General features: G+C 41.7%; 3 protein-coding genes across 5 annotated transcripts in view; 1 reads left to right on the top strand and 2 right to left on the bottom strand.

Moving 5' to 3' along the window:
- hivep3b (HIVEP zinc finger 3b) overlaps positions 1 to 3506 on the bottom strand; it is a 54052-nt gene extending 50546 nt beyond the window's left edge. For both annotated transcript variants that reach the window (XM_072679795.1, XM_072679796.1), the window contains exon 1: positions 3258 to 3506. The gene's annotated coding sequence lies outside the window, so the exon portion shown is untranslated. The remainder of the gene's footprint in view (positions 1 to 3257) is intronic.
- stmn1b (stathmin 1b) overlaps positions 1 to 23446 on the top strand; it is a 213238-nt gene that overhangs the window by 157398 nt on the left and 32394 nt on the right. The gene's annotated exons all lie outside the window — the stretch shown is intronic.
- Positions 14299 to 23380, bottom strand: serinc2l (serine incorporator 2, like). Its single transcript, XM_072679794.1, has 10 exons — positions 23272 to 23380; positions 22027 to 22188; positions 21738 to 21925; positions 20753 to 20832; positions 19668 to 19805; positions 19385 to 19554; positions 18668 to 18758; positions 17444 to 17597; positions 16694 to 16903; positions 14299 to 16058 (listed from the first exon to the last, which is right to left on the bottom strand). Exons 1-10 carry the CDS (start codon positions 23308 to 23310, stop codon positions 15920 to 15922), a joined length of 1371 nt encoding a protein of 456 aa, XP_072535895.1. The 5' UTR covers positions 23311 to 23380; the 3' UTR covers positions 14299 to 15919.

Here is a 23446-nt window from a genome sequence, read left to right as displayed (position 1 = left end):
GACGAATGTAAACTGTGAATGAAAATAAATAAATAAATAAACAATGCTGTCTTTATTACTGAATGAACCATGATAGGTTCTAAGCAATCAGCCATGCCCGGTTTTGTTTAATCAAAATGATTTACGCTGCTTGGATCATGTGAATGCCTCGATGCGATATTTTGCATATCTCAACATGTCTTCTGTACAGCTCTGTTCCAAGCCAGTTCTAGAAAACCCTGCAGCTGCGTTAAGCTCTACTTTACACCAATCGTAAACACGCATTAAAGACAAAAGCAACGCTTTGGCAGAGTGACAGTGGGCAGCGAGCACCGGGCTTAATGGAGCACAGTGAGCGATAGCTCTTCCACGGCACGGTGAGACAGCCGCCAGTAAATCAGAGTAAGAGTTAGCGTCCATGTATCATTTCCACACATGGCAAGTCAGGACGAGAAAGCGCAGGTGAGTGGCTGATTGACGGCTGCTGAGGGAGGTCAGCCTCGTTTGGCATGACATTACAGCACAGATTATCTAATGCTCAGCGCTGACCTTACTCATCCATCCTCCTCCTCCACCTAACAGTCTATACTGTGCTCTGCCTGCAGCAATACTGTTGACATATAAGAATAACCAAGAGATTAATAAGCGAGAAGTGAAACATGAGCACACTGCTGACCCTTGTCTCTGAGCAATTACCTGCCCAAACTACCTGTGTGGTTAGAGATGCATTGTGTTCTCATGCACAGTATTTCATATATTCATTCTTGCCCAAGGGTGGGGGGGTGTACTAGCTGGTGGGAGCTGTGTATTCACAGGGTAGTGGAGATCTGGGGAGAAGTAAAATGAGGAGAGAGATTAAAGGAGTGACGGTGTCATATTGTTACTCTGAGTGTGGGCCTCAGGTACTGAGCAAACACATTGTGTGTTTCTTAAATAAAATATAATATTAATAAAAAGCGGGTCATCACCTTTGTTCTACAGTTCTACGGTCTGCCGCTGAACTAAAGACAATAAAGTCAGTACTATTTGGCTTACTGCACTGTGTGACAGGCCCATCTAAAGTTACAGCCACACAAACTTTATACAATTTAACGCTGATTATCTTTCACTGAAATGTTTTATGCCCAGAGTTCACATATGGGAATTTTCCCATTTCAGCCAGAGAGACAGGGAGTACAGTGTTTAGTCTGGAACTCCTAAGTGTGATGAGTAAAGAGCACTGCAGGTGCCTTGGTTAATAAAGTGAGCAGGAATCATTAAAAATTCCTGGACATTTACTGGCAGCACATGGCTGCTGACCTTAATGACCTGACTGTATGTCTAGCATAAAGGTGGTGAAGGCTCTAGAGCTCTTGGCCAAGATTAATTTCGGCAGATAGGCGTAAACAAACACAATAGCCCTGCTACCCCCCCTACCCCCCCCCCCCCCCCCAAATATTATATGTTATAAAATGTACCCATTCATCTCATTACTTTCAAATAATCCACAGCAGATGGGTCATTATTAAGAAGCACCCTCTTCTAAAAGATGTGCAAGATGTGGTTTCAGAGAAATGACAACAAGACGAAACTACAGTAGAAGAAAGTTCGTAAGAACAAACTAAACAGCTTATTAGAAACTTAGATTAGGTTAAACCAATGAGACCATGAGAAGCAGACTATGAAAAATGGAGAAGTTCCAAACTGGGAAAAAGAAGCAGATTATTTCTTTTTTAAGTCATCAGTTCCTGTAACATTAAGCTGTAGTAATGTGTCCTACAGCCTCAGCCAAAAACGACACTATTGCACTATTCTATAAAGTACTTTTAAAAGGTTTTAAAGACTCTATATGGACGCTTTCCTTGTATTTTAAGAACCATTTAACCAAAAGTTTACACTATTAACTGGTTATTTTAGTTGTCATGGTCCTATATAGAACCACAGGCTTTATAAAAGATCCCCTGAAGAGTTTTAGAGACAATGTAAAACAATACATTTAATGGATATTTAACAGAATATAAACTTCTTTATAAGGATAGGAAACTAGGACATTTTTTTTTGGCTTTGTGGACCTAAAACACCCTCTCCCTCTCCCCTGCTGGAGCTTGCACCACAAGTGGCTTTAGTAGTCCAATAGTAACGGCTGGAGAAAAGTGAGCTCTCCATTTTAAAAATGAAAAATAATTGCATTCTAGTGTCTTCACTTCTCTGTACTACTGGCCTCTGACAGGCATGAAGACACTCGCAGCTCGCAGCAGCACAGCAGGAGACACGGTGGGCGAGCTGTGTAAAAGGTCAGGCAAACTCAAATGCATCTGGCTGAGTTTCAGCGGAAGGTGCCCTAAAAGCTTCCATTACCAAAATAACGAACTGAGTTTGCCTCTGAAAAGTCTTCTTTTCAACCACCTGAATCAAGAGCGATATTTAGTGCTGATCTATAGTTCTAGTCTGAGTTATAGTCATTTTAGACAGCACTGATCATAATAAATGTGGCCTAAATAATCAATCGGTCGTATTAGTTTAGGCTAAAGAGGGTTGTGTGGGTTGATCACTACAGGGTGTGTGTGTGTGTGTGTGATAAAACAACAACAACAAAACAAAAGTGGCCCTTACTAATGTCATAAATGTCCTAAAGGGATCCTGTGCCACAATATCTGACCTAATGAACACAGAATTTAGCAGAAAGGGCACAACATGACCATGGTTTTGATGTCTTCAGAAATGCTCCTGGTGTTTCAAACCCACTCCCATTTTATTTTTAGGAATATTAACAATGGTCCAGCCTTCACCTAGTCCCTGCTGTGTTGTTGCTAGAATGAGTTTTTAGTCCTACTGTCCAGTGAAACTACATGCCAGCTACCTTCCTTCACTCCTACTCCATGTTTCCTCAACGACAGGTCTTATTTTAGGAATTGCAGGCAAACGCTTCCATCCCACCGCGCTGCAAACAGAGCTAACACGGTTACAGGAAGTCAGATCATCACACTAGCTTTAGCCTTCAGAAAGTACCGCTGCACCTTCTGCGTTTGTCATCGGCCTCCCCTCCTCTCTTTAAGCTCTTTAAGAGCTCTGTGTGATCAACGCAGCGTCTCTCTCGAGCAGCCTAGCAGCACACTTGAGCTTGAGGAGGTAGCTAGGTAATGTGTGAGCAGAAACCTTCCCTTCCTCTCCCATGAAACGTCCTCAGCAGCCTGTCTGAGCCCCCCCCACCCACCAGGAATCAGTCTCAGAGCCCACCGAACGAACAGAAACTGAAACAGGAGCGTGTGTCCACTCGCTGCTCGCCCTCTCTGCGGTACCTGACACAGCTGCCGTCCTCGCCGCTGCTGTTGTGGTCATTTACTCGGTGAAGTAGAGTCCAGCTGTCCGCATCCTGCAACGCTGTCAGCCGCCGGGGCTACTTCTGCTTCTCTCGGCGTCCTCTCAGAGGTCGGGCTTCCCCTCCTTCCCGTCACACTGGAGCTGCAATCCCACATTCAGCTGACCAGTACAACAGCAGCAACAGCAGCAGCAGCAGCAGCAGTCTCGAGCACAACGCAAACAAGTTCGCGCCGCACCACCCTGCACGAGACGCCCCGAGGGCCCCGCCCCCTTCTCGCGCCCGCCATTGGGAAGCTCTCACAGGTTTCAACGTCGTTAATATTCATGAGGCAGTGGCTCTCCGATTGCGCTCATTGGTTGCAAAAAGTACTGTCGCTTTTTTTTCCTTTTTAATTCCCTCTTCGCTGGAGGGCTGCTGTCAGATGACGTCATGGAACATTCCCAAAATTCCAAAATTTGTAGAATTCCGAAGGACTGGAAACCTGCTGCACTGCCCAGAAATATTTAGTTGTTGTTGTTGTTGTTTGTTGTAGTAGTTGCAGTACTGTCTGGGTAGCTGTGTAGTAGCTATCTTGGCTACTATGTTTAATGAGCTCATAAACACCTGGATTTGACCCCTTCAGCTTCCTATGACAGGGGGGTGTCTCTTGCTCTAGGGCCTAGGATATAGGCTATATAGATCATGTAGATATAATAATATAGAATAATGCACCAAAACTATTCACACAAAACGAGCTCTCAGGGTGGAGGAGATTTCACAAGCCTTTTCTTTTTAGTGTGAGTAATTCCATGCTGTTTTCAGTGACAGCATCGAGTAGCCGGGGACGCCAGCAAAATTGCTGATGTTAGCATGTTTTTTTCTGATATTCGCTTACTCACTCTTACTCCTCAGCCTGGTTTAGCCTCCCCTGTTTGAGATAAAACCACTTAGTGCAGCATTAGGTGATAAATCACCCACATGGGGGACTTTTAGAGGGGTTAACCACCAAAATGGACTTTCCATTGACCACTAATGAGTGGGTGACTTGTGCGAGGGAACAGGGAGATATGTTTGTCCACTATATATATATATATATATATATATATATACACAGTTGAACCAGCGTCTTCAGTAAAGACGTTGAGTGTGTTGATTTGCTATATAAACCTGAGGTAGAGTATAATGATAAGGTTACTTATGAAGACATCTCTAGACCAGTTGTGACAGTTAAAATGTTATCCCTCGGCTCTTGTGTTGCACTACAATTTGCTATGAAATGGAGTAAATACAATTTGCACACCATTTCAAGCCATGCTTGTAGCACAATGAGATGGGTTATTACAAGTGTAGTGATAGTAACACAACTCAGGTGCTCAGGTTAGTACTTTAATAGCTGTTTTCAGAAGTGTGTGCAGGCCCATTGTAGGACAATAAAGCCCTGGATTAATTACACTTCATCTAAAACCTAAAACCAAGCCAGTTCTGCTGGGCCAACTGGTTATGTGTCTACTCATTTTTAGAGATCAGATTTTTCTCTTCTCCTCTCAAATTACACAGCACAGTTATTGACAGTTTACTTTGGCAGTGCTGTACAGGCAAGGGTCTGCCCCCACCTTTTTTCTCTCCCAGTCTGTTTAGGATGGAGTTACTCTGTCCCAGGTCTGGCTCCAACACTCTCCAGAGACCCCTTTCCAGATCATATGTAACCTACTGCGAGACGCCAAGCTGCCGAAGCTATTAACAGTGATAAAGTACATCACTGATGTTCTTTATTGCTGCTTGTTTGGTGGGGTTATTTATGATTTTTGTGGTGTAAGATATCTCAAAAGAGGCATTTTGACAATATTTATGACCCCTGCAATACTACCTTAAATTATTTTGGACGGTGGTCCACCTTCATAAACAACTGTTCACACAGGCTACTGAGAGCTAGTGGTTAATGGTTTTTAATAATCAGACAGTATCCTTCTGAGCTGTATTAATTTAACCACATTTTATTCACAGAGGTTAAGATCTTTTGGCAGTGCCAAAATTCCTTCACACTGCGGATCCTAATTCCTCACGGCCCATAGAAATATGTCATATCAATCTCCATGTCGCCATTAGAAACCCCCTGGAAATGAATGCTATAAAGGGCATTCATGCATTGTAATGCATTGGCCTAAGTGCGACAATTTAAGTGCATTGACTTTGGAATGCTACAATCAGCTGTAACTATGTGTCGACTGAAATATCTAATCATAGTGAAATCACAACAAATATAGTACTGAAAAGGGAGGTTTTTGATCTCGTAACTATGCATGGGTGCTGGTAAAAATACTATATCACAATATGTAGACATTTTCCATGATCCACAATATATAGCATGTGATATTTATATATATTTATACATGTGATTGCAGACAAAATGCACCAGTAATGGCAGATTCTTAAAAACTACTATTCAAATACTCTCCCATACTCCAAAATATGCTGCACCTCATCCCATTAAACCAGACTAATTACATTGGTGGTAATGAAACTTGCAGTTGATCAGTGTTATGTACGATATCCACAATGCGCCTAGAAAAGCATATTGTGTATCACAATAACAACATTTATCAAGATACTATAAAATATTGTCATATTGCCCACCCCTACTCATAATGACCCGTATAGCGCTATATAGGGCCATTTCTTCAAAGAACAACGTAGAGAACCCTTGAACAGGGCATAGAGGAGATTGAGTGGAGGAGAACATTCTAGAACAGTGTGGATGGAGAGCATTCTAGAACAGTGTGAATGGAGAGCATTCTAGAACAGTGTGAATGGAGAGCATTCTAGAACAGTGTGAATGGAGAACTGGATGGATGGATGAAAGCCTTCTAAAACATTGTAAGGAGAAGTTTCTAAGATTCTAGAACAGTCTGCAGTGAGGAGATCGTTCAGTTAGAACATTGTAGGACAATTGTCTGAATGGAGGAGAACGTAGTGACATTCTAGCACTATGTGAGTGGAGGAGAACATTGCATGGGAGCTTTCTAGATGAGCAAGAGTATGCAGAGCATGGGGAATGGGGAGAACTTTCTAGAATAGTGATTGCAAGCTGGGGGGATTTCTAGAGGCACCTAACCTCAAGTGAGTTGGTGTTTGGGAATTTGCTGTAATCGATATTAGACACTCCTGTAATGCAGAGCGCAGACTTAAAAGTGTGCATATCACAGAGAAGATCAAGCGATGGAATGAACGTCTCCGGTTCCGTCATCATTGTACTGAGGTGGTGGTGGGGCTCACAGAGATCCTGCAGCGTACAGTAAAGTTCACCTGGCACTCAGGTGATGAGTCATGGCTCTCGGGGCTCTGGACTTGTCATCAGATGCCACCACTGCTCAGACTCCACGCAGAGAGTGAGGGGGCGGCAGGTCTATCGCCATGGCAGCCGCAGTGCAAGGCTGGCTGACTCACACAGGATGCCATGTGGAGGGGGAAGCTGTGAGGGAGTGGTTGTTGGGGGGGGTCGAGCTGTGGGGCGAGAAAGGGACATTGTCTAAAGTAGCTGCTCAGATGGGTTCCTGCTTGTCCCCACTTCTTCCCGGACTGTGCGCGTGCAGCTTCAGTTGCAAACACAGAGCGCCTTTGTACGCAACGCTAGACAGAGAGTTTGCCCTCTCTCTCTCTCTTTCTCTCTCTCAATCTCTGGAAGGCATCAGTGTTGCTCTCCTGCATTCACATCTGCCGTGATATGCTTCGTTCCCTGAGGGAAGGTGTATTGGCAGAGAGACGGGAAGATATAGTGAGAGAGAGAGAGAGAGAGAGAGAGAGAGAGAGAGAGCGAGAGAGAGAGAGAGAGAGAGAGAGAGAGAGAGAGAGCGAGATCGAGAGAGCAGCAGCAGGAACACTACAGTGTGAGAGCTCCACGCAGTGACAATATGATCCTAGCAGGCTTATGTAACAGGGCTGCCTGCATGCTTCTCTTCTAGCAGACGACCGGCACAGTGAGTGTTATATAACTACATTAGTCTCCCCTCAGAGGCCTGGCGCGCATGCGCGGTGAGGGCTAATGAGCAAAAAGAGAGAGAGAGAGAGAGAGAGAGAGAGAGAGGTAGTGAGTGAGCACACTGCAGACTGCTATAAGAGTCAGTGATGGTGCAGAACAAAGAATAAGAGAATGAATGCACACCTGAGAAAACAACCATATGCAGCTCCCCATATGCATAATATCACATCTGAAGCTCAGAATTGGATAAATAATAAGTTCCTTAAGATGACTATGATAATAAGTCCCTTGACCTTTAGTAACTACCTGGTTTCCATGTCGTTACTAAAGAAGGGCTTTGGTTTTGCACAATACTGTTGTACATCCACTATATGTCCACTAATATTTGTGGACACCCCATCTAATGAATGTATTCAGCTACTTTAAGTTGCACCCATTGCTAACACAGATGTGCAAATGCACATACACACAACTTGTCTAGTCCCTGTCGAGAAGTACTGCCAATAGAACAGGACTCTCTGGAGAAGATAAACATCGACCTATTGGCACCATGCCTAATGCCAGGTGTGAGCTACAGGGGTGTAACGCGCCCCCAGAATTGAGATGAGGAGCAGTGGAACTGAGTTTTCTGGAATGATGGTTGGTGCTCCATCCAATACTTTTGAGACGAGTTGTGGAGTTGGGGATGAGGTGGGGTGGTAATCATCTGACATCCTGACCTTACTAATGCTCTTGATGCTGAAAGCAATCAAATCCCCACAGCAATGCACCCCCCCCCCCCCCCCCAAAAAAAAAATATCTTGTAGAAAGCCTTCCTTTGACAGTAAAGGTTTGATTTTAGAAGAAACAAGTAATGAGCAGGTGTCCCAGTACTTTTGGCCAGAAGGTGTACTTCAGAATATTTCTTCCTAGACATTGCTGGACTGCTCCTGTTCCTGCTTCCCACTCTAAAAAAATAAAGATGCTACATGCTAGGTTTAGATGCTAGTTTTTTTTTCTGGATGATGTCACAGAAGAACCACTCTTGGTTTCCTAAGAACCTTCACATTGGCAAAACATCTTCAAGTCAAGTCAAGGTTCTTTGCACCTTTCAAAGGTTCTTGACCCTCACAGATTTCTTCTACAAACAGGGTTCTTCAACGTAACACCTTTTAAAGAACATTTTTAAGAGTGTGAGTACAAATCAGTCCATTCCACACCGACAGACTCATACTGGCAGGCATCAGCCTCTCAAGCTCCCTGACGCCAGGCTCCAGGTCCAAGGGAGTCTAATAGGGTGGTAGTGTTGGGCAAATGTTCTCAGCGCACATGTGCCAGCAGTGCCTAAACACAATTAGTTGTGCTCCATACTGCAGTGTAATCCAATGTGCCTGGGTCTTACACTTAGAATGCAATTACATCTCTGACAGGCGCGTTCAGTCATTTCACAATTAGAGCGGGGTTTGTGCATCGGCTACAGCTCTTCTTCTTCAAATGAACATTTGCTATGAAAACTTGCCGTGGCAGGTTCAGTGAGTTTGTTTGCCAACTTTGGATTAAGAACAGCCCGTATTACCGAGTGCAAAGGAGGGTCTATACAAAGAACATTAATCTTCAGGTTTTGTGGCTTGATCTTCAGCTTTTTTTTTTATCCCACTTTGATAAAAGAGAAAACCGTAATGATGACAAATTTCTCCCACTGGCTGTTTTTGCAACATAAGAATTTGCCCCTCTTGCTAACAGATCCATTGCATCAGCCATCCATAATGTCCTTTTTTTTATTATTATTCTTTTACATTACCTGCTCCCATTAAGAAACTTGAGCCATCATCAGGTAAAAAAAGACACAGGAATTTATGCATTATGTAATGTGTCATGAAGGTCTAGAGGTAAAGTCACATGAAGTCAGGTGAAGAGGTTTTCATTGCTATTCCTCGATGTTACTTGTATACATTGGAATGAAATGTTGTTCTTCAGATCTAAGGTTCAAAAAATACACTCTACAGACAAAAATATCTGTTAATCCATTATTTCCTCTATAATCAAGGGCATTAAAAGGAGTTTTCTACTCTTTTTAAGAGTTTTTAAGAGTCTCTGCTGTCCAGCGAAGGTTTTTTTTTTTTTTACTAGATTTTGGAGAATTGCTGCAAGTATTTGGTGTCCACAAACATTTACACATATGACATAAATAGGACACTCAAGTCCAATAGAAATACATGACACTAATTAAACAGGACTACAAAACAACAATAAACAGATGGATAAAGTATACAGATGGATGTCCACATAGCAAATGAGTCGGTGGAACTAGCACAAGCCACCAATAGCAGCATTTTAAGAATGTAAAGAATTCAGGCTCAGTCTGTGTGTAAACTGTACAAAAGTGTCCCATAGCAGTAGTTCAAGAATTTAGAATGCTAAGTGAATGCTGGTGGTTAAATAGTGTGTGGTCTGTCCATGGTGGATGCTGGAAGGTACCTAGAATAGCCCAGGTAAATATTAGGGGGCAGCAGTGTGTTGGTAGTGGGGCAGAACTCTGATCTCTTTGGGGAAGAAGATGTTGGCTTGGCAAGCTACCACCCTTGAGCAAGACCCTTAACCAGCTCTGCCCAACACTCCAGGCACATGTGCTTACAGTCACTGTGTGTGTTTGCTCACTAGTGTGTATGCATATGTTCACTGGACAGGTGGGTTAACCCCGTAACACTGTGTAATAAAGGCTTATTACACATTAAGGTGTATTACTCATTAGTACAAACTGGTGGGGCTATTCTCTGGTCATAGAAGATTGTAATAACACTTTTGGGGTTAAAGGTGGAGGCCAGATTCCATCTGTGTTCATCACAAAGGATGGATATGGTTGTCTTTGTCTTTTTCTTTGTAGTATCTCAGGAATTGATTGCTTGATCAACACAGCGCTTTTAGAAGATGGTGTTGATAGTGGGTAGAGCTGTTCTCACAATGCACTGTAGGGTCCTGCGGTCTGAAGCTACACAGTTCCCATTCCAGACAGCTGGTCAGGATGCTCTCCTGTAAAACAGTATTACTGCAGTGACACACAAAGGTGTTAATCCCTTAACACTAAGGTGTATTACTGACTAATTACAGAGACTTCTGTACAAACTGGCAGGGCTGTTCTCTGATGATCCATTTGCAACTAAACCATCTCTCTTAAAAGTTGCCAGTTATTTTTACATATCTAGATGAAATGCATATTCATACCATTAAGCAATACTACTGTGCTAATGTTCCAGCACTGTGGCTCCATTTGTGATAGTAAAGTTGTAAGAGGAAGTGAGAGAGCTCCCTGGGGCTGCATTAAGCCGAGGACTGGGGCAGGGGGGTTAAGTGATGAGACGCAGGATCACAAAGTCAGTTAAATCCTAACCTTCTGCAGCTTTAATTGTGAATAAGTAAGGTGTCAGTGAGGGTGCTGTGAGGACGTGGTCATATTTTAAAATGTAACTTTCTATTTTGTCCATTCTCAGTGGACAGAGGGAGGAGGAGAGTCTAGGAAGGCCCAGGTAAGTGAGAGAAGCAGCTATTTTGGAAGGCAATGCAAAGTAAACTATATAAGTTTCCTGTTGCAATATGGTGTTATTTTCATTTTCGGTTTACCTTGTGTAGCCCCGTTCTTCTCACAGAACTCATACAATTTGTCACTAAAGTGCTGAAAGACCACAAGGGACAGTGAGAATGTTACTTCAGTTTTAGCACATAAAAAAACAAACAAATAAGATGCATGAGCTAGCATTTGCTAAACTTTGAAAGAGCATTAAAGCGGTGCACTCTCGTCTATGCTTCATTTGAGTAAGTTATCAGGAGTTCATTTGGACTGCCAAGTTGTGGAACACTCCATTTTTGTCTAACTTAGCTGAGGGCAAATAGTTTCTGGCCCAGCCAGCGCCAAAAACTAAGCTGAAGAGTAAAGTTACCCAAGGAAGGCCCTGGCATAGTCATTATCCTCTGCCTCTGGCTTTGTTTTCTTGTGGTCATGAGTTTATACTTCTGGGAATGTCTGACCTGTACTAGGACTGTCCCATGAAGGCAAAGCAGGGAAACCGAAGGTTTTTGGCAATGGGAACAAAACTGACTCGATAAAAAAAAGGAGGCCAAAGACTGTTCCAAATGTTGCTCTCCAACAGCGTTGCCAAAACCAACACTGTACTGTCTGGTTGCAAGGCTGCAAAAAAGCAGCTGACTGCCTACTGCTTGTTTGGTCCAATACAAACCGTAACTACCGGACTATAACAACCATGCAATGCTGCTACAGCCACTGCACATGAAATGACATATGCTTTTCAACATTATCACTCTACAGAAACTGCCCTGATAGCAATGCTGAGAAGTCTCATGTTGCAAGAATAGCCAAACTGTCATCAGTCCTGATTCTTCTCAACCTCTCCAGAGGCTTTGACACAATCAACCACATGATCCTCCAGCCATCTTGTAATCAAGCTCGACTCTGCTTGGCAGTGGGGTGTTCTCACCAGGTAACTTAGGGGTCTGCCCCAATCTTGGCTTCCCACTGTGTCCCACAGGGCTCTGTGCTTGGTCCTCTTCTGTTTTCACTCTACATGCTCTCTCTTGGTGCAGTAATATTCTCTCATGGGTTCTTCCTCGGCTGCTATGCTGATGACACTCGATCTTCGTTAAACCGCTCCGCCATGTTTGGAAGAGAGATGTGTGAGTATGAAGAACCTTTAAATTGATAAAGAACATTTACAGTGTACAAGTGATGGTTCTTTACACCTTTAAATGCTTTATCACACTCAGCCCTCTCCATTACAAACATGCTTCTTTTGTGAAATTGCTCTTAGAACTGTTTAAAGCACCTTAGTTTCCAATAGTGTAGAGCTTGACGACTACACCACTCCTACGCAGACCATGAGACCCCGTTACTGTAGCTGCCCACGTCAGATTTAAAACACTGATGCTGGCCTACAAAGCCACAAATGGACCAGCCCCTCCCTAACTGATGGCAATGGTCAAAACTCAACCGTATGAAGAGCCATTTGAACTTACTGTATGGCTTGGTTTGACTCACCGTCCTTAAAGACACATGGAGGATACGCATCTAGTTTTCTCTATCTTAGCATCAAGGTGGTGGAACGAACTTCCTCATGGTCTCCGAACAGCTGAGGGACTGACTGTCTTCAAAGAATGATCAAAGATATATCTAATTTAAGGCTTGCAATTGCACTTAGGTGTTTTATTTGATTTCTCTGATATTGATATTTTTCTTAGGAATCAAATATAGTGTATTATTTGGCAAGGTCCTAGCTGTTGAGTATAGAGCTTTCGTATATAGGCAGAAAATAAGACATTCTGTATGTTTCTATAGATAAGAGCATCTGCTAAATATTGCAGATGTATTTAACAGGTTTATTTAACAGGTTTCTAAAAGCACTCTCAGCAAAGCCAACTAAAACTAACCATTAGACTTTACATTGGAAGTGTCGTCACTTAACAGGCGAACTACACTATCATGCAGAGTAAATAAATATCAACTGTGTGCCAGAGTGCTCTTGCCAAGTAGTTCACGGAGGCTTCAGTTCCTACGTTCTGTCTGGTTTAACCAATTCAACTCATGAAGAGCAGGTGTTTGGCTGAAGTGTGGTAGAACTTAACAAAAGCATCAAGTCATGCAGTGGCACCAAAACAATGCAATGAACTAGATCAAGCCCATCGTAAACTGCACACACATTGGACTGGGGGGGCTCCAGTAACTGAGGTGAAAGCACACAATGTCCAATAGCCTCCTTGTGCTCCAACCACCCAGAACAACTCCACCAGCCTGTGGAATTTACACTCTCAATAAAAGCTGTTTGTTTTGGTTGTTATTTTTCTTGTGATTATTAGGTTCTATAGAGAACTAGATTTGACTTGTGTTTGAAGAACCATGCATTCAAATGGTTCTATATAGAAACATTGAATATACTAAAGAACCCTTGAAGAACCCCCCAGAACCATATTTCATACTTCTACGCCCATGTTTTAGTTAGCCATCTTGGCAGTGGAGAAATGATTTGAGCTGTGCATCATGCCAGACAGCTGAGAATGGCTAATGCAGTAATTGCTTGTAAATGAAAAATGGTATTATGCTCAGTGAGGCCGCGTTGGGGTCTGAAAAGTAAGGAACTCTACATGAACTCTACATGATGTAGCTTAAGCACATGCAGTTAAAAAGAAAGCGCAAATAGTAAGGCGCTTAAAAAAACGGACATCAGAACAGCTGGAGCCAAAGGTATCCATGATATCCATTATCGCTTCATTACAGGTTAACTGTCTTTGATAATCACTAAATCACTTTGTTATCAACAAAAATACAGTTTTTTAATAACTGAAAAACACCATGAATCACTTATGAGCAATGAAAAATACTTACTTTTAAATCATTTTTATATGAATGTGTTTATAATATATATTACAGATTATTTATCAGAGATATCATCAGCTACACGGTAGTTCCACCTAGTGGACAAATGGCAAATGAAGCTCATCTCTCCACAAAAAATACAAAAACAAAACAAAAAAAAAAAACACACATCCTCCTCACTCAAAGGTTCTTCCTAAATGAAGGATATTAATTGCTGCACTGACAGTCTCGACACCTAATGGAAAGGTTTTATGCTAGATAAAATAAATACTGGTAAATATGAAAACTGCAGCAGCTACAGGTGGTTCTCTGAGTGATGCTATAGAAGAACCATGTTTGTAACAGGCGTGGAGAACCTTTACATCAAGCGAGTATGAAGAACAGCTCTTTTTGTGGTTGGTGTGGCGCAACAGATAACACCAATACCTGCCAGTGAGCTATTACACCCTGTGAGAGAATAGGGTTTGATTCACAGTCTGTCTGGGTCACTGTGCTGTGCTACATTAATAAGAGTCCTTGGGCAAGACTCCTAACACCTCTGTAATACGAGTTACCTTGTAAGTCGCTCTGGATAAGAGTGTCAGCTAAATGCCAAACATGTTCTTTATAGAACCAACAGTGGTTCTTCTAATGAATTACTCAAAGAACTATATGAGGCACCTTTCTTTTTGTGAAAGTATCTGAGGGAACAGACAGAAACACAGATCAGTTGCAGAATGCTTTATTGAAATAAAAAGCATTGGCAGATGCACGTCAAACCACATAAAACCAACTGATATGTTTGGGTGCAGAACCTTTTTGTGCAACACCAATATTGTTACTCATGAATGGTATAAAAATGAGGAAGGCACTTCTGTCTTCAGGTCAGGGTCCTGGCTTGGAAGTTGTTGAGAAGCCAGGTTATCAATAAAGGCACTTTAAGTGCATCAACACTACAGAAAATCTTGCAAGTTGTTGCTGATAAAACTGTATAGTAAGAACATACCATCATGCTTGTGTGAATTACTTTGGGCAAAAACACCACAGGCATCTACATGCTTAGTTACCAAGATCACATTCAGAGATTCTTCCGACGTCAGCAGGAAAACAAAGTTCTGAATACAGGCATTTTGACTATTTGCGATGCTCGTGGCAAAAACAACCAAAATACTTTGAGCGACAGAGTTAAACTGAGTTCATAAGATACCTTACTCTTATTCATAATACATTTTCATCACAGGACAACAGGACGAGTATTCAAAGGCTACAATATTTAAAGCTTACTTTCATCACTTGAAGCAATCAATATGTGCTTGCATGGAATATCAACAAAAGTACAAATAGTGTCAATGAAATGTAAAAATGGGGAAAAAGGAAATGTGTAAAACAAAAGTACATTACAAATATGAAAATGCCTTTAAAAAAAATAATAATTCAAAAGCGATACCAAGCTGCTTCTACAGTTTTACACTTCCTATCCAGCACTGAAATGTTGAGTCATTGCAAATTACTATACAGCATGGATTTGCACATTTGATTATCTTAATCTATAAACACACCCACACAAACACCTTTTACAGGTTGAAAGAGCACCACCATCTATATTTCAATATAGATTATAGCGTTTATTATTACAGCTCAGACTGCTCGTACAAGCAGCGAGAGAGGCGCAGAAATGTGTGGCAGTAAGGTAGGGCGTGTCGCAATAGGCTTATCTTTCAGACACACGGCCTCCATGGGGCTCCAGCAAAGGTCTAGACAGAAAAACAGACCCTTCTTCGACCCAGGCCAACACCCCCCCCCCCACCCCCCCGGGCCCAACTGTCTCATATGTTAATTGCTTACGAAAAAAGTGCTTCATTAACTGGAAAACTGATATATTAAACCCATATACTGAAATAAACGCCCTGTAAAAAGTGTATTTATTTCAGGTAGAGACGGTTAGTAGCAGCAGGAACATGCATATTCATGTTTGTGTATTCGTGGCGAGACCACTAAAGACATGGCCTGTTGTGCATCTTTATCTATTGTATTGTATGTGTACAGTATCAGATTTGTTTACAGTTCTCAATTCAAGCATAGACGTAGTGATTTTAAAAGAATCCTGTGAATAAGGTTAAAATTGCACTAGTAAAGAAATCACCACCACCTACAGTTGTACCAAGTCACTGAAGAAGAAAGAAGGAAAAAGCAAGAGCAGATTTGTCAGGGCACAAATATATGAACATCACAGAGAAAGCTACATGCTTCCTCCTTTATCCTACATTGTATCATTTATCTTCATGTAATTGGGTACAGCTTGTACGTCATTCACTCTGTCTCACACACAACATACATACAAGGGGGCTCAGCTGAAATCCCGGTTGGGGAGGAGGACTGGGCCTATGAGGGTCCACAAATAGAGCGCCAGACTCAGCCAGCTAGAGCAGATCTTCACCCACACTGCAGGCATGCTGCTTGCCATGGCCTGGGTGGTAGTATCAGGTCTGAGGGGAAAAAAAAAAGGAGGGAAGAGGAATATTGATATGGGTATTTACAAGTCAACAGACGGAGGGAGGAATATTTACTAATGAAGTGCTCTGCAACCCCGCTACTGGAGCGCTACCTTCCCACTAGCCCTTGATTGGATGAATGAGGTGTGTGGATGAACGACCTGCAGGAAGGTAGTTGTCCAGGAGGCTAATTAACAGAAAGTGAGCACAGGTTTTTGAGTGAAATGTCATAACAGGGTAACTAAAGAACACTCCAGGCTAATATTCTCGATCGTGAGAATTCATGGTTTTCCCCACCATAGACACTACAATTTTGTCCAAAAATGTCCTTAATCAAAATTTGTAAGACATGAATGAAGTTTTTAATAATCTCTCCTTCACTCCAGTTCTGGGGAGCTTTAAACACCTTTTTCTAATTGATGTTGGGTACTGGCAAGGTGACCTTGGGCTCATGTGCAGCTGCATACCATTCTATTGACAAGGCTTTTCTGTAGAGATTATACAAGCTGTCCCTGCACCACTTTTGAAAATGGTGTATTTTAATACACACAACAACCACACAAAAATACCAAACTATTAGGTTTTGCTGGCTTGATGATACTTTCATTATTGAAAAAAGACAGACTTACTTGTACCAGTTGGTGAGTGTCATCATGATGTAAAGCGAAGCCAGGAAGAGGTGGAAGTGAAAGAAAGAATAGCTATAGGTGACCCCATCCTCCTCATTATCCACCACCCTCTGTGGGCCATCGCCGTCCACTTTGCTTTCCACTTCAGAACCCTTCCCCTCCTCTGTTTGCATCAGCCTGTTCACCTGAGCGTTACTGGACGAGCGGATACTGTGCAGGGAGAGAACAGACACTTGGTCAGGCTAATTTGGACAGCAGCACACTCAAGTGTCTACTTAAAATATTTAAGTTAAGTTACATACTTTAAAAGCAAAAAGCCCCACACACACACACACACACACACACACACACACACACACACACACACACACACACACACACACACTACAACAAGGAAAACACTAAGCCATTTTATTAACTAAAATATAATACGGTACAAACACTGTTGGGGACAGTGAAGACTGTACTGTCAGCTACACATCTGAGCATGCCTTAATGAAAGCAGAGAGTGCACCATAACTACTCTACTTCTACCACAGGAACGTAGGCAGCTGCATTCTTTCCTCCCTTGGAAACCTCCATTTTAAACCTAGCCACTGGATACCGTATAGTTTTAGTGTTTGTACCAGTACATCAGTCAGAAGACCCATATCTCAGTTATTCAACTCACATTAAAGTGATTCTAGGCTAAACACTGTAATTCACACAGCATTATGCTTCATCATATATATCTAGCATTGCCTGTTGTACCTGGCATAAAGAGTGCAAAAGAGGAAAATGACCAATCCCACGATGCCTTGGGCGTCCCACCACTGCACCATCCCCGGGGCGGTTGTAGGGGTCGGATGGGAGCTGCTGCTGACATTGGACACCAGGCTGAGTAGGCTGGGGTTACACTCCCTATCTGAGGGAGAGCCATGCAGACAGATCAGTGGCCTCACATAGTAAACATGGAGAAGATGTAATGTTCACGTATACTGAGCTATTCTCTAAAACACCATTACAGTAACAGACAGAACTGTACAGAATAGTAATATTGCTGCATTCTCTCTTCATTTTGCTTCTAACTACTAAAAAAAAAAAAAAAAAAAAATGTTAGAAATTTCCTACAGGACTTCTCAACATATTACAGTAAATAGTGGGGTACTACGCAAAATCAAGCATCATGAGCAAAGAGGAATCCTTTTTTAGTTACTGTAAAATGGATTCAACACAGCAGAATTGGGACAGTTTTTGACGAATGCACTATGGGACCCTAAAAATCTCTGAATCACTGAATCTGTGTCTGACATAGAACAAGCACAGTTACCCACTATACTACACAAACCGTAAACAGCTAAGCACTGTTTTCGGGTGCTTGTTCAGGTAAAGTGGGACAATGTGTATGCTTATATGAAATGATTTACCACAGCCAACTGTCAATGCAGCAAAATATAATGCATTTCAGATCCACCTGGATTAGCATTACAGAGAAACATTTCTTTCTGTAAAGTTATAAATGCTTGAAATTAATTAAACTGAGACAACTGTTACCCAGTTTCACCATCATGGTCAACAAATGGGGGACAGTACTTGAACCCCTTTTTGTCAATCAACAAAAATGTTATAGATGTATATATACACACACAACTATACACACAATCACTAATGTCAGGCCAGTGAAAACAAATGAGAGGACCCTTGTGGACCTTTGTCCACTCATCATAATAACATAAGCTTGGCTCCTGTTACCTACCGCAGCCTGATGCTTAATTGTCCCACTTTACCTAATGTGACGCTGAACTCACCCTAACAAACATTTACTAAACTACTGTGCAACTACAACTTAACCCATTGTAGTGCACAGAACTCACCACCAAATGCACAGGCCTGAAGAGGAATTTAGAACAATAAATAAACAAACAAACAAACAAACAAACAAACAAACCAAACAAACACTCTAATCTAACTACTGACTTCACATGAATTACTTACTAGGATTGTTGGTCATGGCAGACCATGTGACATACATGGTGTACAAAGTGATGAGAGATGACTGCAGCAGACCAGACTGAGGAGAGGCATCCTGTGAAGTGCGCACACACACACTTTTTAAAAAGATTGAAATTGTATATATGTGAGTGTGTATATATGTGCACAGTTTATATATATAATATATATATTTTAAACTGTGCAAAAAAAGGCTGTTTTCAGTGCACAAGCAAGACACCTGTTCTACAGCATCACTTTAGCCCTTTCTAACTGCTGCCCGGATTAATACACCCCATTAAAATCTTCTGTGGATTCAATCAGTTGGCTTTGTGCATTACTTTTTTAGTGTCAGAATAAAATCACTTGAGGCTTGCTGCAGTTGCAGTTGCAGCGTGCTCCAGTCACCAAGGTGCTTAAATACTATTATATTATACAATTGCTCCAACAAAAGCAGGATACACTCTTTTGAAAACCCCTTGATTTTAGAGAAAACAATAAACGTGCAGGTGAGTCTTTGCCGCACTACCTGATCGAAAGGAGTCACCAAAGACTAGAATTTGCTTTGAAAGTGCTTGGAAGCTGTAATGGCAGCTGGCACCTTTTAAGGCCCTTTTGTGGGTTTTCCCTCAATGTCTGCATTTGGCTTAAAATATTATTCCAGTCATTCTTGTCCAAATGGTCTATCTGTAATTTATGGACTCCACATGAAAAACTGCATACCTGAACTTTGGGCAGAATGGACACCACAGAGATGATGACACAGAAGATGAGGTTAAGGCTGATGAAGACCTTGTGTTCAGTGCAACCATCAGGCGTTGTGTAGTACACGTAGAATAGCACCACAGCAGCAAAAGCCAGGGCATAGTGCAGGCCGGTAAAGAACAAGAGACCTTCACACACAGACAACACAGTTTCATGTTACTTCTCATATGTGACACACCCAGGTAAAGGTGTTTGTACCAGGGTGCAGTTTCACAAGTTTCCTGATAGATGGTCACCTTACCAAAGAACCAGCCTTTGCTGTTGCCCTCCTCAGCGTTTCTGACCCATATTTCATTCCAGGAATGGGCAAAGTCAATCAGCAGGATAAGCTGGATCAAGATGAACATGAAGGAGCCCACAATGCCAAAATAGAACCACACTGTGTATGTAAAGGGGGAAAAAAATATTAAACACATACAGAAGGAATAAGTGACTCATGAGTTCTCAATCCCACACACTGTGTATATTTATTTTTCCCTACCCAATCATTCCGGACTCCAGCTCATGCAGGGCTCGTTCATTACCCAGAGAATGAATGGAATTAGTTTAGATATTACATGACCATGTTTATATTAGTAGTGACCGCACTGCTTCAAAGTCTGAAAAAGCATAACAGTGCCTTCGAAAATGCATTTTTTATTAAATGTCTTGGCTCTATGTGGCATACTAGCACCTTGGTCACAGAATCCAAGCATACAAATAACTCCAATATGTATAACTCCAATACTCTCTTCATTTCCCTTAGGGTGAGTAATTTTGTTGAGTCAGTGAAATGGCATGTTCTTGCCAATACAACAATAACATCTACGCCCTATATTCAGTACCACATTCATGCATTATACATTATCTCAAAAAGCTCATTAAAAAATAATGGCCTTCTCCTCAACTGGAAACGGGAATATTTGATTACTCAGAATTCGGTCCTACTTTTTCAACATTGGTTCCCAGAATTCTATTATCATGACAGCCACTAGCTTTACAACAAGTTGCTATTGTCTGCTGCAACATTGGTGGCTATTTTCAGCTTTTGCTGTAAGCACACTGAAATTGTTTTATAGTTAATCTGGGTTGGGTATACACATTTCAGAACACTTACAATATACAATGACTGTCATAAAGCATAAACTCCTACCTAACCCATACTGGTAAGTCAAGTCAGAAATGTGTGTTTATTTTTTTTCCAAAGTATATTGTGACAGTTATTGTTTTCCTTTTATACCTATTCATCTGCTGTCTGAGATGCTGCTCTGTGCTGGAGGGACATGGCTTCCATTGAAGCTAGTCTACAGTCTAGAACACTTACAGTCTAAAAAACTTTGTACATACCATCATTAAATGTTCCATCTGGGATGAAGAAGGCTCCAACAGTGATACCAACCAGGATCAGAAACTTAAAGAACCAGAATCTGTGAATATAAAAGAAAACAGACAAACCTGTGTATTATGCTGCAATAACTCAGAAACAACACACACTGTTGCATACAACAACTAATCTCCAGGTTTCACTTTTTTTTTTTTTTTTTTACATAAATGTAAATCTGGCAATCACAAATTCCCAATAAGTGAGCCAAAAGGAATGCACCCAAATTACCTCGACTTCCACTGAAAATAAGGTTTTCCTCTTTTTTTACTTTAAAGATACACATTTTTCTTTTCTAGGGTGTTACCACAATGAGTGTCTTTACATGTGTTTAATAATCCAATTAAAACAGAATTTCTGCAGTTTTTCTGTGGATTACTCAAGTGATCAGGTAAACGGCATTTTCCAATTTCTTACATCGGATTAATGTGATGAGAGCTGGATTTTATCTCAGTAACTGGATTTCTCAGCACAATCTCAGCTTACTCTGATTTTATCCTTTTTTTCCGGTCTGTGCATGCACACAAACATAGCCAGATAGGACAGATGCTGATTCAAAAAGAGATTATCTAGGAAGCATTGCATACTATAAAAACCATAAAAAAAATATCCAGATCCATATTTGCTACTAAAGTGGATCCATGTTTCCAAAAATCCACAGCAAGTTTGAAGTCGGTCACATGCTTCTGTGAGATTATTGGCTGGTGGCAAAGCAGAAATCCGATTATTGCCTCTCTCATGTAAACCCAGAGTTTCCCTATTATCCGATTAGCCAAGTGCATGTAAACGTGTTGATCGGATTACATATAATATCTACATTTTCTGCAGTTATTAAATGATTTATTATTAAATGCATGTAAACGTATTTACCGTTTAAACTATACAGCTGGAAAGACAAAAAATCAAAGCGTGCCGTTTATGACTGAGAAAAGAAACTGATGGAGAACGTACCCATTCTGAATGGAAGCTCGAGGGTCTTTGCTGGTCCGTACTCTAATCATGATGGCAGAGAAGAGGAAGAAGAAACAAGCCATGGCAAAGCACATGCGGTAGACGGATTTGTAGCCCACAATCACATCACAGTTAAAGTGGTTCTCTATACCCGGTATTGTACTTCCACCTTGACAGAATCCAGGAATCTGAAAGAACCACAGAAAATGTAAATGAAAATGTCTACTGGTGAACTAATATTAATAACCATAACAGACCCAAAGAACAGATGGAGTGCTTGTGGACCCACCTTGCGAAGCTGAGTCTCCATGCCAGGCAGGATCATAATAATAGACACTAGTGTTCCCAGCAACAGGAAGAACGAGAAGACCAGCCGCGTGACTGTAGAATTGTTGGATGACGGACAGCACCCGCACAGAAGACATGGAGCAGAGCCACATAAACATGAGGCCTAGAGGAGGGAGAGGTAGAGGAAGAATCTGGTTCAGTGACACAAACAGCCAACACTTAGTCCACAGACAATCTCCATTATATGTATTTTGACAAGACACTGGAAAAAAAAAACATGCAAGCTTCCTCTTCCACTGGTTTAATCATTAGCCTGATTTCAGTTGGACAACAGTGAAAAACAAGTGAACCTGCGGTGACTCAGTGACTCAGGCTGAGATGTGAAGTAAACAAGCTGTACTGTCTATTTTATTGACACATGAAATGCCTTCAAGCTAGCTATAGTTTATGGGGAGAGTCTCATCGCTGTGCTGAGGGAGACCAGCTTGAATTAGCTATCTAGCTAGAGTTTGGTAACGAAAACGACTCTTACACAAAGCTAAAAACTAAGAATATATATTCAGGATAGTCATTACAAATGTACGAGACAGTCCAACTTCTCTGCCTATTCTTATTCTGTCTGCTTTTGCTTAATAACAGTGTTTTTCAATCGCGTTAAAGACAATCAGAAAACGCCTGTCAAGTTAGATAGCCAGCCAGCCAACCAACCCATTAAACGAACAAGCTTCGTGAACAGGTGTAGCCATTTCTGCAGGGTGTTTTTGTCAAATAAAAAGCCTGAAAGTATCTTCCATGGACACTGCATTCAAACCCAATGTTTTTGTAACATTATCTCATTCTGTTGATGCAAATGAAGAGCATTTCCTTGTCTACATGCAAACACCATCACCAGTGTCCGCTAGCACTAGCGCTAGTCAGCTAGCAAGCAAGCTATCTGTCTGTCTGGCAAAATATAGCTAGCATAGCTAGCATACTATCTATCTAGCTATGTTAGAAATCCTCCGTTATTAGTCCAAATAAAACTAAATAAGTGAAATAACTTTGCTTAGCATCACATAGCCCTTAAACACGACAACTATAACCGTTGTTAATAAGAGCTAGCTAGTGCTAGGTGGTCACGGCCAAGAATATGTGGACCAGCTAGCTAGAATTTCACAGATTAACGGAAAGCTAGTGCTAGCTAACGGTTAGCAAGACAGTAACCTGACAGCGACAGAAAATAAAGAGAGAGAGAGATCAAACTCACACAGCTGGCGAGTGAACATAGTGCCATACAAGCCCCCATTTCGACCAAACGTTCAGTCAGTGAACAGGAATCGGTTGGTGATCCGGACTAACGGCAGCTAACCGATACACTAACGTTAGACTGCGTGGGGGCGCTGGAGGAGCTCTGATAAAGGACTACAGCTGGAAAACTCCCA

The sequence above is a fragment of the Salminus brasiliensis genome, chromosome 5, assembly GCF_030463535.1.
Source record: "Salminus brasiliensis chromosome 5, fSalBra1.hap2, whole genome shotgun sequence".
Taxonomy (NCBI): Eukaryota; Metazoa; Chordata; class Actinopteri; order Characiformes; family Bryconidae; genus Salminus; species Salminus brasiliensis.
The sequence above is the reverse complement of the archived record's forward strand: the minus strand, read 5'-3'. Positions and strand labels throughout refer to the sequence as shown.

Bases quoted from the DNA above. Each gene is read 5' to 3' on its own strand.
- serinc2l (XM_072679794.1), bottom strand. From the start codon at position 23,310: ATGGGGGCTTGTATGGCACTATGTTCACTCGCCAGCTGT. The intron at 21,926-22,026 runs GTGGGTCCACAA...TGGTTCTTTCAG, and splicing joins TGGAGACTCAGCTTCGCAAG to ATTCCTGGATTCTGTCAAGG. The intron at 16,059-16,693 runs GTAAGTCTGTCT...TTTTCCCCTCAG, and splicing joins ACACTCACCAACTGGTACAA to ACCTGATACTACCACCCAGG.